The 18,688-nt window shown below is 38.2% G+C and overlaps 1 protein-coding gene across 1 annotated transcript in view; it reads left to right on the top strand.

Annotated features, from left to right (window-relative positions):
- Positions 1 to 662: 662 nt before the first annotated feature.
- Positions 663 to 18,688, top strand: part of LOC134823150 (pyridine nucleotide-disulfide oxidoreductase domain-containing protein 2-like) — a 32,213-nt gene continuing 14,187 nt past the window's right edge. The window contains exons 1-4 of the mRNA XM_063834498.1: positions 663 to 757; positions 889 to 982; positions 1,416 to 1,489; positions 1,683 to 1,820. Of these exons, the coding sequence (XP_063690568.1) occupies positions 1,758 to 1,820 (63 nt within the window). The 5' untranslated portion in view covers positions 663 to 757; positions 889 to 982; positions 1,416 to 1,489; positions 1,683 to 1,757. The remainder of the gene's footprint in view (positions 758 to 888; positions 983 to 1,415; positions 1,490 to 1,682; positions 1,821 to 18,688) is intronic.

Here is an 18,688-nt window from a genome sequence, read left to right as displayed (position 1 = left end):
TACCTACACATGAGAGCCAAAATTTTAAATTTCGAATCATTTTTTATTGACATTTGACAACATGAACATCCTCACAAATGACCCTAGCAATTGTGTTATTTCAGGTTGTATTACAAATAGAATCGGGGATCCCCTTCTCCAACATTCGAATTCACTGACATCGAATTTTAAGTTTGGCCAAAAATGAAAAATATGTACAGTACTATGATTTCAGTAATGTTAACCTGAATAATTTCCTTACTGTACTGAATACTGACCTTTCATAGCACACCACTTCTCATGAAGTATCTGATTTTACTTAGTCATTTGATTCAACATGCAAGCTAGAAAACTCAAAATTAATAAACATATCCCTGTTAATAACCCTTGTATAACTAACAGTAAGAAAACTCACAGATGGTTAATGAGCCTAGAGGTAAGCCTAAAAAAGTATCAAACCCAGTGGTGTAATGATGCATGTTGGCCCTCTGGCCCCCCTCTTTTCTTAAAGTAGAAAGATAAAATTGGATATTTTAGTTGATACGCCTGGGAAATTCACAGAGTGTGTTTCTAGAGCAAAACTTTGCTACTACTTTAGTTGAGTTTCTCAAATTGTATTAATGATTCATTATTTATTCATTGTTAAACTACTACTTCTACTACTTTTTAAATTGTCCAGCCAATGGCAGCTAACCTACAGCGGATAACACAGAGAGTTCTTACAAGGAAGAAGTTTGATGCAATAGTTGTAGGTGGTGGTCACAATGGACTTATTGCAGTACGTGCATTGTATATCTATAAATTTCAATTTTCCCACAAGTTATTACTGTACTTAAAATCAACTTAACTCTTGTGTATAGTGAGTTGTGTTTGGTCTTACAACTTTTCAACACTGAGTGTTTGTTTTAGGCAACGTACCTTCAAAAGAGTGGTCTGGACACAGTGGTCCTTGAAAAGCGCCATTTAGTTGGTGGAGCTGCTGTTACAGAGGAGATTGTTCCAGGTAAATTAGTAGATAATTATTAGATAATAAGTAGATAATTAGAAGATAATTAGTTGATAATTAGTAGATAATTATTACTGTAGATAATTAGTAGATAATTAGTAGACAAAATTAATTGATCAAATCATATATTTTTAGCTTAAATAATGAGTAACATGGTGTTGTTCATAGTTGATGACATGGTAATTTTGATTTGTGGTAGCTCTAATTTATTCGAACCCTTTGCCAAATACCAATTAGTATTATTCTAAGTGAGTGTGTATCTGTAAATTTCTAGTCCTTGCTCCAATTAACTCTACCATTTATGTTATTATTAAAATCTCAAGATTTCGAAGATGTAGAATGAATTGCTTTAAAAGTAAAAGAAAAATGTTTTCTTTTTAGTCTTATATAATCAATAACTTCCTCTCATTTACTTTATTTCTCACTCCAGGTTACAAGTTTTCCCGTTGTTCTTACGTTCTGGCACTTCTCAGACCGGATATCATCAGAGACCTTGAACTTGTGGTACGATAATATTGTTTGATAATGTTTGATAATCTGAGTACAGATGTACTGCTGCAGGAAAATTGAAGCAGTGAAAAAATTTCATAACCTTAATTCAATTCAACCCACCAACATATGGAATTTGAGATGAAGAGCTCAAATTTCACACATTTATTACAAAGGGGGCTTTTTAAAACGTCACTCATTTCACCAGAAACATGGTCTGAAGTGGTATTACAGAGAGCACGGCTCCTTCACTCCGCTGATAGACTCTGACAGATCACTGATCATGTCATCTGATCCGGTATTCACTAAAGATCAGATCGCTCAGTTCTCTAAAAGTGATGCTCAGGTTTGAGGAATGATTGATTTTAATATATAAATGTTTTCAATTATTTCCTGTTATATATAACAGGAAAATATTTCTTACTTGAACATACATTTTACTATATATAGTAAAATGTATGTTCAAGTAAGAAATATTTTATAAATATACGTCGAAGTCTTTTTTTTTAATTAAAAAATATTAAAATTAAAAAATATGCAACCTGCCAGGACTAATGGTGCCCCTCCGGGATCTTTCTACTCGTATTTGTGAGAGTCCTCTGTCTAAGTCTTGGAATGTTGGAAGCTGGAATGAACTGTAATTTCAAGTTATTTGGAGACGATCTGAATAATCAACACATAGTCCCGAATAACAAGAAAACACGACATTTCGTTGAAATGTTCTATCTTGCTACATTCCACAGTAGAAATTAAAACTGCGCGAAGAAAAAATAAAACCAACTGTACCACGTGATGCCCACGTGATAACCATATAAGATATCTGGAGTTTAACGAATTGTCACCCAATCCATGGAATAGCTGAGAGTAATTATCTAATTGAAAAATATAGGTAATTGAATAATAGTAGCTCAACAAGTTTTGTAATCTCTTTCTGTGAATTGAAGGCATTTCTCTTTCCTTGAATTAGTTTGATGTAGTATTTAATCAGTCGTATCACCCGGATGTGTAATACGAAAGTTCCGAAACCTAAATTATCCCGCAGATTGTGTTTTAAATGGGATTTATACCAACCAAATGTTATTATTTTTACCGCTGTTTCTACGTTCGCCTCAAAGGGCCGGGTTGATTCTGCCCCATAATGACCGTATTTAATTACTCTCAAACAGCCATTTTACCGTTAAGTTCTCAAACTGAACTTTCAAATGCAAAATTTACTAGATTTATTAAAAAATAGCAGGTGCTCTAACGTCTACCTACCATTCAGTAAATAGAATAAATAATTACAGCCATAAGTTCGTCCCGTATTCCTGAGTAATTTGTTGAGAAATATAGAAATATTCCAGGTTCTTATTATATCACCTGCCAACTGTTGAGTTCTACACAGTATATTATATATAGAGTAGATATTGTATAAACCACCATTAATTCTATTCTTGTCTCACAGTCAAATGTGTGATTGAAATGCTCGTATTCCGTTGTGCACCTGGCTACTGTTATAGATAATAGAAATTTGCCGAATTTCTATTATATAGAAATCTCAATACTCATTTATATTATAGTCATAATGTCTACGTTAGATTGGATTCGTTACCGCTCCTCTCAACAAAGGGCCAGATCCTCGTTTCGGTTCCCATTGTTGTTTTACTTTTCAGTGTCTTTATTATTATTTATAGTTAGGTTTATATCAGCAGTAATTCTGGAAAGTTACTGTTCCCAATTCCGTGGTCATCTTTCTGCTAAAATATGTTCTATAATCCTTAGAACATCTGATTTATCACATTATTTATCGTTTAACTTTAAGTTGCTAAACTTTCTTCGTTTCAACCTGTATCGTATATTGGTCTGGTCTGACTGTCTCTAATTACTAATAACCCTAGTAAATAGTATAGTTGGTATAAGTACGGTATAGAGAGGTTCTACTGTATTTAATAACTTCTTAAAGTGATGGTTATGATTTAAAAATTCACTTCCGCTAAATGGCTTAATTGACCACGTACATGAAGGAGTAGAGTATGCCAATCAACATCCAGGCACTTTTAAAACTTGAAACTCGTCAGAAATCGAATTACGCCCTCTCAAACATTCAGCTGATACGTCACCGCAAGGTCCCATACCGCGGGGCAGCATTAGAGCAGGCTGTAATCCTTGCAACAATTTGTTGTTCCTACTTCCTACACAATTGATTTTTAACGTTTCTTGACCCGTTTTTGGTTTGCCCTGCAATTTTTCTAAATTAAAAACATTTGCTAATTAATTATGTTGATCACTCTTCTTTTATAGCTAAAAGTTTTGTCGATAATGGTGCCTTTCTGACATTATGCTATCATCCTGCGTTGTTGGAGGTTGTAGTCACAAGGTGGGAGACTCCTCACAAAGACCTGGGAGGGAATTTCTAATCCTACATGCCGTACCAAAAAACGGGAAGATGAGGAGGACTGAGGAGTGAGGAGGAGGATGAGGACTGAGGAGGAGGAGGACTAAGGAGGAAGATGAAGAGGAGGACTGAGAAGGAGTGGGAGGAGGAGGAGGACTAAGGAGGGCTGAGGAGGATGGCTGAGGAGGATGACTGAGGAGGAGGATTGAGCGGGAGGAGGAGGAGTAGGAAGACTGAGGAGGAGGAGGAGGAGAAGGACTGAAGAGGAGAAGGATGAGGAGGACCCAGGAGGAGGACCCAGGAGGAGGACCCAGGAGGAGGAGGAGGAGGAGGAGGAGGAGGAGGAGGAGGAGGAGGAGGAGGAGGAGGAGGAGGAGGAGGAGGAGGAGGAGGAGGAGGAGGAGGAGGAGGAGGAGGAGGAGGAGGAGGAGGAGGAGGAGGAGGAGGAGGAGGAGGAGGAGGAGGAGGAGGAGGAGGAGGAGGAGGAGGAGGAGGAGGAGGAGGAGGAGGAGGAGGAGGAGGAGGAGGAGGAGGAGGAGGAGGAGGAGGAGGAGGAGGAGGAGGAGGAGGAGGAGGAGGAGGAGGAGGAGGAGGAGGAGGAGGAGGAGGAGGAGGAGGAGGAGGAGGAGGAGGAGGAGGAGGAGGAGGAGGAGGAGGAGGAGGAGGAGGAGGAGGAGGAGGAGGAGGAGGAGGAGGAGGAGGAGGAGGAGGAGGAGGAGGAGGAGGAGGAGGAGGAGGAGGAGGAGGAGGAGGAGGAGGAGGAGGAGGAGGAGGAGGAGGAGGAGGAGGAGGAGGAGGAGGAGGAGGAGGAGGAGGAGGAGGAGGAGGAGGAGGAGGAGGAGGAGGAGGAGGAGGAGGAGGAGGAGGAGGAGGAGGAGGAGGAGGAGGAGGAGGAGGAGGAAGCATCTAAATGTTATTTCAATTTTGTTATTTTTTGTCCGTTTTTGTCCGTTTTTGTCCGCTCTATTTTTTGTCCGTTTTGAAAATATAGGGTACCGAACGGACAAAAAACATGAGCTCCCCCCCATAACAATAGTTAACTCATGCATATCAACCATTATAATGCGGAAATATGCGTGATTAACTCTCATTTTATGGGGCTAAACACTAATAAAACAATGGACCGACCCGCACTCGAGCCTCTGTAGAACTTGTCGTGACGTAACAGAGTGATACTCTAAATGGAATTGCGAGGATCAGGGAGTAAATCTGGGAGTGTAACTTTGCGTACGTGTTTAAAATGATGTTGTCTACCTATCAAGCATGAATTTAAGTAAAATAATTGCTAAAACCAAATCATAACCATCACTTTAAACTTGAACAGTCTCAAAGTTTGTTTGCTTAAACTCTTAAACAGAATATACGTGGGTTATAGAAGGGTGGAGTAATATACCCCCCTCTTTATTACCTCTATATTACCTCTATATTACCTCTATATTACCTCTATATTACCTCTATATTACCTCTATATTACCTCTATATTACCTCTATATTACCTCTATATTACCTCTACATTTACTACAATATGCTATCCAGTAGTCCCCCTTCCATCGTTTTTTAAATTGAGATTATTTTATAATATACCAGGGTATCAACCGAATTCGTGTCCGTCCGCCCGTACGAATATCATGGTACGAATATCATTGTACATGTTGCACACGTTGTTCCTGACGTTGCGATGGTAACATTCGCAAAGTTATTTTACGTGACTTCCAGGACTAAGCAGGACGAAAGATCGCTAATTAGAACTTGCATATAGAACTGAGAAATGAAAATGAAAAAAAAAAGTAAGAAACGCTGTTGATCGGCCGCCGCAAAAGAAACGCAGCCTCTTGTTAACCATGTAATGGATCTCTTCATCTTAAGACATAAGTAATCTTTAAGTTCTTGTGTTTGGTCTATTCTTAAGACGCACACAGTAGGAGTCGGTAGATAATGGTTTTAATTGTGTTTATTAATATTACAGTAGTTAGTCCTAGTATTGTCTTCTTTACCCGTACTCACATGGTAACCACTACGAGCATGTTGTCATTACCGCTAATTTACAATCTCTAGTATGTGACATTTTATAATCGCCAGTACAGGAGGTCAGTATTGAGTATTTAACATCAATAGGATGTCGTTAGCCACTACAAGCTCATGCTCTGCTTGAATTTGTCTGAGGTCACAAGATATTTCCTTGTGTTTGTCTAGTTGAGCTGCTTGTACGTGATTTGTCAACATGGATGCCAGTCGTTTTCTGTCAGTTTCTGCCTTTTAGCGATTTTCATAACTCTTGACATGGGTATTAGCAGGGTGTACTAGTACTACTAGTATTACTAATGTAGCTCAAACGCTACACTTTATAAATTGAGCGAGTGATTAAGATATTAATATTACAGGTATTCAGCACCCTTCACACAACTATTTGCAAATTAAGCTTATTCGGATCTTAAAACTAAAATTGTTTGTTTATCTTGGTAAAGCTGGGTACTAACTAACATTATATTATACACTATTCACTAATAATATAACTCAGCTTTCAGTTATATAAGCGTGTTTCCTGTAAAGTAGTAACCACCTCATACGAAATCTAACTAGAAAACTAAATATATAATAATTACATTCAGATAAACAAAATATTAAATATATGTAGTAATTGTATAGAGTAAGTTCAGACTGAGCTGAGATATTTGTTTATGCGGGAGTAGTTACGGTGATTACTAATTAGTTACAGTAATTAGTTACAGTAATCAGTACAGTAATCAGTAACTGTAATTAGTTACAGTAATTAGTTACAGTTGTTATTAATTACTTAAAGTAATTAGTTACAGTAATTACTTACACTAATCAGTAATTAGTTACAGTAATTAGTTACAGTAATTAGTTACAGTAATTAGTTACAGTAATTAGTTACAGTAATTACTTACAGTAATTAGTTACAGTAATTACTTACAGTAATTAGTTACCGTAATTAGTTACAGTGATTAATTACAGTAATTAGTTACAGTAATCAGTACAGTAATCAGTAACTGTAATTAGTTACAGTAATTAGTTACAGTTGTTATTAATTACTTAAAGTAATTAGTTACAGTAATTACTTACACTAATCAGTAATTAGTTACAGTAATTAGTTACAGTAATTACTTACAGTAATTACTTACAGTAATTAGTTACAGTAATTAGTTACAGTAATTACTTACAGTAATTATTTACAGTAATTAGTTACAGTAATTAGTTACAGTAATTAGTTACAGTAATTAGTTACAGTAATTAGTTACAGTAATTACTAATTTGTTACAGTAGAGTAGTCACTGAAATATAGTAGTTACAAACAGTTCGCAGTTAAACCATGTTGCAAAGGTTTCTAGGGCTGAGTCCTTTGTTGCTTAACTTTTAAGGAAGGTTGTAAGTATTGATGTGACAAAGTAAAACATTAGAGAGTAGAGACCTGATCTTGTGCTTCAGTAGTATATAACATTAGTTCAGTAGTATATAATACTAAACTAATGTTACTGCAAATATAACAATTCGTATTTCCATAGTAACTACTAGCTGAGGGTGGGGCGGTATTTTCATAACAAAGGAATTTAATCCCATACTCGTCTAGTCTAATCCTCTTGCTCGGGAAAATAACTAATAACATGTTATTATAATATAGCCTACAGTATCCATATTATTCTTATTACTAGTAATATTCCTGCACTGTTAATTTACAGTGGTTAGATAATCTCTGGTCGCTATAGCTCTATAAATAATCCTGTGTGTGTGTGTTGTAGTCATCCCCCCCCATAGTCTCTGTGGATACTCCGATATTGTGTGTCATAGTTAGTTTGTTCTACTTACTATCAAGTGTTGAAAATACTGAAAGTCTTTAGAATCTACGATTTCTCCTGATTTAATAATTGCTTTTTAATTATCACAGATTTGCTGTGATAATTACTTAATGGGTCTTTAGCACTTCAGTTCTTCTAATACTATTCTAAATTTGAGCTGATGCTTGGTCATTACTACTGATTTTACCTAATCTGAGTTGTGAATTTACATTGATTTTATAGTGAAGATTTATTTGTTATCTTGTTTAAAGCTGTGTTATTAAGACTTAATTAGCTAATTAGGGGGATATTGGGGGTGTTGTGGAGGATAAACCGGCCCTGACGGCTTAGTTTACATTATTTCCCACTACACATTACCTTAAAGAATGATGTCCCTCACTTTATCCCAAAATTTCAATTCTCCAAAACGTCAATCCGCCATATCGGCATGCTAATGAACACTAAAGCCTGGCGTCCTCAGGCTATATGGAATATGATTAAATACGGTATTGAACCTATGAACGGTAATACATTGTTATGGTATGATGGTTGACTGGAGTCTGGAACATACGGTCCTTATATACGGCTTCCAACGCTGCACCAGTATAAATAATACTTTTATTGTTTCTAAAGAGACTCTAATGATACGGGGCTAAGTTAATCATCAAATACCAACTACACAAATAGAATATTTAACAGTCTCCCCTCAGTCTCCCCTCTCAACAAACAGAAATTGAAAGTTATTTGGTAAACATAAAAACCCAAACAAAGCGCTTCTTAACTATCCGCCTGCAAACTGAGCTCGTGATCCAAAAAGGGACAAAACCCTCTGAAGTGTGCATAGTTAACATTCCTGCCCCGGGATCTCACATTCCGGTGCCAGCAGCAATCTGCCAAATAGGAGGAAGCCATGATTGGTGGTTAATTGGGAAAATATACTCTAGTGGCGACTTATTCGGGAGAATACTGTTCTCTGATTGGTTAATATCAGTCACGTGATTGGGGTGATATAAACTGTGTTTACTGTCGCTAGTCTTTAAAGAAATGTCTCCAGTAACGACTATTTATCTGCTTGGTGACTAGCTTATCTAATAGTAGTAGTAAGTATTAAACCAGCTTATCTAATAAACGGATATTTAAAACGATCAGCAAGACCAGATAACACAACATAATGGATAGAAAAGTTTGAGAAGTGAATAGAAATGTTTAAGAAGTGAATAGAAATGTTTGAGAAGTATTATTAAATCATATTAAATCAAAGTTCTAAACAAGGGATAGTTAAAAAAACAACGCCCAAGTCTAATCTTTCCCTAAAACAAAAACTAAAAATTAAAACTTCATTGCAAATTCCGCCAATATCTCTTGTCATAACTCAAATTACGGAGATAATGCAGGTCAAAGATATTATTCAAATAAAGATTTCTTTTACATAAATCATGCACAATCAGTGAGAATAGATTGCTTTGGGGTCTTCCTCTTCTCCCTGGTAAGTCCAGTGTATTGATGGCAAAAATGAGGGAAGAAAACGCTGGTCCGTCAATAGGACCCCGCAAAACATGTCCTAACATTCTCCACCGACTACGGGCCACTTTTTCTGACAATGGTTCAGCATTGCAGCGTTTATACAAGTTTTTGTTGGAGATGACTCCTGGGTACCTTATGTTCAAAATAGTGCGAAGATGTCTGCGGTGAACAACATCTAGTTTTTCAAGGAATATTTTGGGGACGGCCCAACAGGATGAGTTGTACATAAGAACCGATACGACTAAAGCATTATACAGTATTAGACGTTTGTTTAGGGGCAGTTTATCACTCCAGGCCTTCTTGTAATTGTTAAAGGCAGCATATCCCAGGTTTATGCGACGCTGAATATCAGCTTTGCTACACAAGACGGACCCTAGAGTGATACTTTTCCTCCATGCTTCATTCCCCGACACTAATTTTCCATCACTGTCGACTTCACCCGTACTAGCTAAATAAACATGAGTGAAGTCCGTTTTGTCTTCATTGACAAAGAGGTTCCATTTCTCGAGTATAGCTGTTGCCTGGGGCAAAATAGCTCTCAAGTTGTCTTCCTCTTCATCATTGAAGTCAACATCATCAGCATATTCAGTGTCAAGTGGAAGGCCAGCAATAGTAATCGGGGGGATCGGCTTATCTAAACTGATTGTTATAGTCCATCTAAGTTCATTCAAAGCACCAGCCAAGACAAGGGTGAACAGACAGCCGGATAGACAGTCACCTTGGAAAGCTCCAAGGAGACTTAAAAACTCAGCTGAAAGAACTCCATTTACCTTCACCTGACCTCAATGTAGTTCGATCAAGAGATTGATTATTGTTAAGTAGCTGTCGGAGATCGTGACGCTTTTCAACAAGCTCTTTGAGAGTGTCATCACTGCTGTGATGTTTCAAGCGAGCTTTAGGTTTTGGGTTGATGGAAACATTGGCAGCATCACGAATATGAGACATAAGATTTTGAAGGTCGGCATTTGGGTCGTTGCTGGTCACAAAATTTGAGAACTTGCCTTCAAGGGCCAAGTGATATTTATGTTGCATATCTTTGTTGCTTACAAGTTCTGATATATTATAAGAAGGAACACGACGTTGTTTAGGTTTGAAACAAAGATGAATGTTGCTGAAATTGATGCGAGCAATGACAAGTCTATGATCTGAAAATGTTTTAGTACCAGCATAAGTTCTTGATTGAGTCAAAAGACACTTAGATCTATTTCGGCATAGTATGTAATCTATTTGAGAGTATACAGGCAGTGTCTTCTTACTGTACCGACCAGCCGACCAATCCTTCCGCCAACCAGTAAATGATGTAACACGTCTGCTAGGTTGTATAAAACTAGTGTTCACAGCAGACAGATTATTTTCTGAGATAAAATCCAGTAATCTAGAACCATTTTCGTTCCTTACTCCCATTCCGTATTTCCCCATGTATCTACCAAAACCCTGTTCAATATCAGAAGGGGATAATTTACCCAATTTTGAATTAAAGTCACCCAGAAATTGCAACTCCACATTAGAGGGTACATTTTTGGCCTCTCTTAGCTGCCCATAAAAGTTATCCAAAACAACTGGATTTTTACGGACTAGCCCCTGATGTGGACAGTAGGCATTGATCACCCTGCAACGTAGGGGTGTACCGCTACGTGAGGGGATGCAAATATCGACATAGCATACCCGGTCACTGATGTACTTCCAGCAAACCACATAGTTCATCATGCGAGGACTGATTATAAAACCCAAGCCTCCATGGCGACTGTCCAACTGCTCGAACAGAAACAAGTTAAAACCGTTGCGCAAAACAAGGCTGTCTGATTCGGTGACTTTAGTTTCCTGCAGAGCGCAGATGTCGACATTGTACTTTTCACAGTCTAATCCTAGTAACTCACGTTTACTATGTAGGCTATCATCTTGCTGAACACCGAGCCCACGGATGTTAAACGTGGCGAAGCTGATCATTAATGCAATGGTTGTTGATACAAATGATTTCTTCTTCGGGTTAAATATGTTGGAGTTGGCGTCACCACCGTCTCCACCGCTGACATTACTCGAACGGACCATTTGAGAAGTATCTCAAGCTAATCATGTAATAACTATATTATAATGATGCTACTGGTATGTACTTAATAACGGTGTTTTAGTCACGCTACTGTTTCTGTGAAACAGGCTTGTCCGCCGTGGCTAAATGGATCGGCGGCGGCGTTTCACTAAAATTACACTGGCGGCGGCGGCGTACGCCGGCGTGAGCCGTGAAATCAAGGCCAACTAAATTGAGGTCTATGAAATATGAATATGATCATGTACTTAATTTGGGTAATTTAGACTTAACTTCAACAAATGATGTTGGTATATTGTTATGTTATTATCTGCTATCAAATAAAAGTTGAGACAAATTGATACAATTATTTTATTTAAGGTAAAATACATAAACAATAAATTATTGCTGAAATCAATAGATCTCTCAATCTTTTTTTTTGGAAACAAAATCATAGTTTTTAGAAGTAGAACAAAACAGTGTATATTTGAAATTTTTAACATTCATCCTAGATCGCTGACTAAAACGAATTAAACCTGCAGCCGACCAGGTTCTTTCAATTTCCGCACTACTGGCAGGTATACAATGCACTATTCTTACTATGTTTGAGAGTATTGGGAAAGTTTTTTGCCTATCGGCCCAAAATCTTTAAAAAATCTGTAAAATTTCTTCTTCAGTCAAACTTATGAGTAGGTAGTTAGCTAAAGGTGTGTATCATGTGTGTGTTACCCCTAGCCGCTAATCGCTATCAGTAACACTGATATCTTCAAATGAAGACAGAATTATTTTGAAGTCAGAAAATGCACGCCGTACGCCGATGTACGCCGGGGTGTATCGGCGGCGTTCGGCGTGGCAAAATCACCCGGCGGCGGCGGCGTTCGGCGGCGGCGGACAAGCCTGCTGTGAAATATGTTAGGAACTTTATTATCGTTACAATATTTTAGTATCTGTCCAGCATAAACTGTATCATGTGTGTGACTCCCTCAATGTGCTCTATTTTATCACCAGTTTTAAAAGACCTACTATCTAGTAACGGTGTGGTGATTTGTTAGGTGTTTAGCAAGAAGGAGGAATAACCAATACCACGTACTGGTAGTCGTCACTATAACAGAGAGAGAGGAGTATTAACATTGTCCTGAACAACAGAAATAGGATCTGCTAGTGCTGCTGAACTAGGATCTGCTGCTATCTCCAGCTAGTTGACCCCACCCTCCTTCACCTGGGGTATTATACTCGGTTATTTGCAGTTATTTTACTACTGGTATGGTCATTTTTTCCATAAAAACATTGAGAAGATGTTGAAATGAATTTTTAGATGTCGTAGCGAATATTCCTTGAAAACCGATCATCGCTTATATAGTATCTGTCACTCGCAGTAGTTTTTTCTAGCTCCTCATTTTTCACATCGCAATAAGAATTTCCGGTTAAGATTTATCTTCCGCTGTTACAAACTGACATTTGTAAAATTATTTCGTGTCTTGATAATATCTAACGAGAACAATATAATAGGAATTTTGACACATTCTTTATGTAAATTTTGCCTGGTTCATTTACTTATGGCTATTATAGAGCTTATTATAGAACTTCTAGCTCACGAAAAAATAATTCACCTTTGTTGGAAGCTGTACAAAGACATAATAATATTAACTCTAATTAAACTCCACCGCATATGCCTGAACAGTATGAATAGTAGTAACTTTTAACTATTTATTTATTAATATGCTTTATACTTTACTTTAGTTTCCTTTAAAGGACGCATGTGTTTTACTATGTTACAGTGTGTTTAGGGTGTTGTGACAGTTGTACTTGTCACAGTCTGTTCGTATGCGGGACGCGGGTCCTGTAGGGGGGGGGGGGGGGGGAACTGTATTAGGAGGGAAGGGGGCTGTATAGTGTATAGTGATGGGGGGCTGTATAGTGTATAGTGATGGGGGGGGCTGTATAGTGTATATTTATGGAGGGGGCTGTATAATGTATAGTGATGGGGGCTGTATAGTGTATATTTATGGAGGGGGGCTGTATAGTGTACAGTGATGGAGGGGGGACTGTATTAGGAGGGGGAACCTTGTGCTTTGTGAGGTTATTTGTTCCGTTTTCATTGTAAAATTAAAATCTAGGTAAACTATAGGTTAAAATATAATATTAATCATAAGCTAAAATGTACTAATCTTTGTATTCTAAATGGGGAAAAAGAAGAAACATTGTCAGTTAGTCGAGAAAATTGTCAGTCAGGCTATATGGCAGCTTTGTAGATGTTGTGACTATGCTAGTAGTGGTCCCAGGCTTGCGACTGAGCTTGAAAAACGTATGTTGATTCGCTGATAATAATTTTGTTAATTATTTAACATGGAGGGATTTAAATGTAATTAATGGCGGATGGTACTCCAGAAGCTACTAGTATTGTCCACCACTATTGTGTACTGAAGCGTATGATCCTTTAAGATTAATGGAGGTGAGAGATATCATTATCTATCTCCGCTGCTTCCCCCCAAATTATTCAGACTGTAGACTCCTGTCTCTCCGCATTTTCACATTAAATAAATTATGGCCCGACTTGAAATCATTAGAAGTGGAGACAGTTTACGTCAGTTTACGACAGTTTACGACAGTTTACGACAGTTTACGACAGTTTACAACAGTTTATACGACAGTTTACGATAGTTTACGACAGTTTATACGACAGTTTACGACAATTAACGTGGATTTGTTACGTGACGTACCAAACAGCACGTGTGCCGAACAATAGCAGCACCGAGTCAGCTTTTTGGGGAGTTAGTCCCCTTTTGTGATTTCGTCTGGACAGTAACTTGTAGTAAATACAGTGGAGCTGGTTAAAGGGTCTAAAAACTAACTGGCACCCTTTAATGTTTAGTCACGAGATGCGCCCACTGAACAGCTCTGTTCTTATTTGTATTGTCCGTACTAGACCAGAAACTAGAGTAATTACTGTATTTTCTGGTCTTCTAGCTCTATAGCAGAGTTTGAAGAAGCTTTGTGTTGGGCGGTGTATTTCAGAGCTTCTTATTTTATAAATTGGCTTCAAATTAGTGGGAATTGTTGAATTGTCTGATTCAACTGATATCTAGTATCTGGCAACTCATATCTTAACGGTAAAGGTATTGTTGCACCTGATCGAGCATAGTAATTTTTTTTTTTTTTATCTCAACACTTATTTTACTTCGGACATTCCAACAGCCACATTGTTACACAAGTGTGTAACCAGCCAATTACAGGAAGCCGAAGGATTCAATTATACATTAGGCCAGTGACGGTTAAGGTAGTGTGTACCATACTTTCTTCGCCCGAGACTTTGCTGCAATGGGCAGCTCCTCATTTAACCCTCACACCCGATTTCTCGAGTATTTGGCTGAGTGGACCGGGGGGGCTGCATAGACCACTCAGGATCCTTAGCTGAGCGTCGACGACGCTCACCCCACGGCTAGTGACAGAGTCGGGAATCGAACCTGGTACCTCAAGCAATACCAGGCGGATTAACCAACTGAGCCACTAAGCCGTTAAATTAATTAATATTGTCTTGCTTATTAATCAATTGCTTGTGTTTCCATTCAGAGTCCTAACTCGCGTCCTAAGATGGCCTTTTCTTTTGTCTCATATATTATGTAGATATTCTCTGAGATTCTCCTCCTTCTCGATGTTGTTATTGTTTTCAATTTGTCACTCTTCTGATTGCTGTATTAGCTTATATTGATAGAGATGTAATTTGTAGTTCCTTACTCGTGCGGTTACCTGAACAGTGAACACTGATCTCTGAGTCCCCATATCTCTAATATGAGTCTTGTGATCTTAATACTGCTCTCTGATTGGTTGTTACCTGAGATAGTGCTGTGTTCCGTGGAAGAGTTTAGTCACCACATGGAAAAAGGAGGTTCTGTTATGTTTCTGCAGTTACCTACCTTTATCATCTCAGCTAGACGAGTTTAATATTTTAACTGTCTTTAAACACCTCACTTTTTGTTTTTATTTGTTTTGTTGTGTATCAACTGTTTGACGATTCCGTTAAACAGATTCAGAAGTAGTATCCACCACTATTTTAGTAAATAGAGCTTTTTGATGACAAATGTTTGTTGTATGATAAAGCTATGAATTATTTATTTACTTATACTAGGAGTTATTCGAATTATTATTTAATAGTTATTTAAGTTATTTGAGGTTTGTAGCTACAATTTATGTCACCTCATCAAGTAACCAGCTCCGTCTAGTGTACACTCGACTATCAGTTTTTATAATATTTTGTCGTAGCAAATTTGTATAAGTTGATGATAACATCTACCATCACAAGACACAAGCTGTTAGCTACACAAGCACACTACCCCCGCCCCAATCTCCTTAATATAATACTACCCCCCCCCCCCCCTCTCCCTGCCTGGTACTTTAAGTAGATATCTAGTAAACTCTCCCCTAAACTTATATCAGACCTTTGTTATATTAGTGGAGTATTTGTGTCGGATACAGCACAATACTACAATAGGAGGAGGTAACTACTTACCTGTATTATACAAGTATTAGGGACTGTGGTATTAGGGACTGATATTACGTGCTCTCTTATTGTTAGCATTCTTATCAGTAGCAATATAATATATCATACAGCTGACTATTACGGTATATCATTTGGTTGTAGTATTTAGCTTTAACGGCTCTCTTTGGTCGGCAGCTTTGCAAGTCTTTCGGTCCTTTAACAGATACCCAATCAATAGTTGTAGGTTAGTCGCCATGCTATGAATTACAATAGTATTCCACTATGAAGTCTTGTTAGCCTGATTTATTAGTAGCAGTAGTAGTATTAGATGTTATCGTGGAGTAGGTGGTCTCCTGCACATTTTCCCCCTCGACATGGTGTAAAACATATGAATGCAACCTGCAATCCTAAGGTGATCGTAGTCTTTACAGAAGACTATATTTAATGATAAATAAAGATTACCCCAGAAGTTTCCAGTATCGTTATGAATCGATATACGTACTGAGCTTGGCCATGAGAAAAACTGGATTGGCCGTAAAATGTTTTAGAAACAAATGTCCTTTGTCACATTCATTCCTCTAAATTAAATACAACAAAGAAGTAATTAACGAATCAGTATGAAACGTGATGTAAAGATTTATTAACACGCGTCTGCTTGGAGCCATATAACAATGTCAGAGGTACACTAGTTTAACTCTGGGCTGGTTCCAGTGTGAAACTGTTACAAAGTGTAAAGTGTGGTCCATGTTCACTCTTAGTACTTTTAGTTTTGGTTTGGTGAGCATTGAGCAAGCTTGCCACATAGCTCCAGGATAGAGATCAGAGTATACAGGGTGGACCTGAGTAATAAAGAGTAATAATGTACATAAATATAATATGAATAACTACCCTGTAAGCTGTATACCGGACAATTAGGCAGAGTGCTAGGATATGGGACACACTCAACTATTATCCTTATCCTTAAGAAAACTAGGGAGTCCAAAGTCTCCCTAAAGGCACTTAGTACTTACCTACCTTTACGTTTCTAGCTTAACTTGTCTTCTCTGTAGCACTTTATCTACGTCAAATAACTAGAACTTGGTTGCGTAAGTTTCGCTACCACATGAAGTGTGTCGCCTCGCAACTACAAAAGTACAAAGGCTAATAACCGTATAAACGCTTATTATTTTCTCTGAACTATTTTATAACTTTCCAGTCACGCGCTTGAGAACAACTGGGCACTTTTTCTTACTAAAGTATTTTACTACTGTTGTAACGGACAATTTATATTTCCCAGAAATGGGGGTTTTAGTTCGGGGTCTCATAGTACGAGGTCGATTAAGATGACAAACCCTTAGCCTCGATACTTCTAATGATAACATAATGACACAACTACCAACGGAGCAGCCCTAACCTGATCAGCTTTCCTCCTTCACAGTTCTCTTATGTCTCTTTGTGGTCTCAGATCAACATCTGCTGGTCATTCATTTAGCAATCTGTACGTGATGTCTGGTGAGTGCTGATAAACCCTATGGTGCTATAATCACTACCTTCTCTGGTGCTACGAGGGGAGGGGGTGGGGGTTTCTGCTGGTGTCTTGTTGGAGGCAGTGAGCCACTTCTATAGTGACTGTTAAGTTGGGGTGCTAGTGTTAGTTTAGAGTCTTCATTAAGAGTCTGCAGCGTCCACCCCACAAGACAGGGAATTATTCAACTTCTCAACCAATTGTCGCAAATTAGCAGCCATAACCGTAAGTTAGCTAATTACCATATTATCATATATTGTCGTATCCATGTGTGGTACTCTCATCGGCCGGCACTCAGACTAATTTTACTGTCTTCTTTAAAGTTCCTGGACGAAAGTCGTTTAAATGACATGTCTGCTGGTTATGACGTCACGTGGGTTGTATGACGTCACGTGGGTTATATGACGTCACGTGGGTTATATGACGTCAAGTGGGTTATATGACGTCAAGTGGGTTATATGACGTCACGTGGGTTATATGACGTCACTAAACCAGTTTGTAAGTTATGGGGTTAATTTCCTTCCGGTGTTCCACAGTACTTATTCAACAGACTGATCTGGAAGTTTGCCAAATCTCCGTTTTGATCTTAGTTTTGGGAGCCTGTACAACACAAATTAACAAGGCAACCATAACGGTCTTTATTTGGAGTCCATGTTATCCAATAGTTTTATCTTTATTCGACTGTGTTCATCTGACATTCTTCATGTGCCGTTAAGTTTCTTTTTTTTTCCTTTTTTTTTTGGTGCAGCACCTACTGACTTGACTCGAAAGAGCAAGCGACTCAATAATACCAAAGAGTCCTACTGAGGCCCAGATGTTTGCGCCACTATCCCGGTAATGCAGAGATACATCTGGTACCATTGCAAGAGCAATGGCAGTTGAGTGGGGGCGCCCCTCCGAAGATTGACTACCATAGATCCCGTGTGACTATGAAATGAGACCGATCTCGCCCCATTGACATGCTCTTTAGTTTATTGTCAAATAAATAAAAGGTGGTGCTGGGCAGATCGCTGGTGTGTTGAGGAGGTTCGGAAAAAGTAAAAAGATGATGTGAGGTCATGGAGATTGTGTAATGTTATGACTAACTTGTTAGTTACCGGCAAAATTGTTTCAGCTCTGAATTCTAAAATTCTCATTGTTGTAGTTGATTGTGTGATGAAATATTTGACACTCTAAACCTAGATACCAGGGATCAGGATACAGATGATTCTCATGTCGACAACTTGCCGTATTGAAATCCCCCTCATATTACATATTCAATATACCAATAATACCGTGGTATTGGAGACTTTAGGTTTTTCCGGTATTTTTGGTTATTTGTAAAAGTGTGCCGGATATCCCAAAATAGACGCGCATATTCTTAATTCTAGCAACTCAAACCAATTTACTAACTATCTTACTGCATAACATCTGTTTGATCCCAAATGATTCGCGGAACAACTTTAACTTTGTTGAGTGAAAAAAACCTTCTTCACCTCATCTTGCTGTCAAATCTTAGTAGGATTGAAAGCGGTAGAA

This window comes from Bolinopsis microptera, chromosome 11, assembly GCF_026151205.1.
Source record: "Bolinopsis microptera isolate Bmic1 chromosome 11, MBARI_Bmic_1.0, whole genome shotgun sequence".
Lineage (NCBI taxonomy): Eukaryota > Metazoa > Ctenophora > Tentaculata > Lobata > Bolinopsidae > Bolinopsis > Bolinopsis microptera.
The sequence above is the reverse complement of the archived record's forward strand: the minus strand, read 5'-3'. Positions and strand labels throughout refer to the sequence as shown.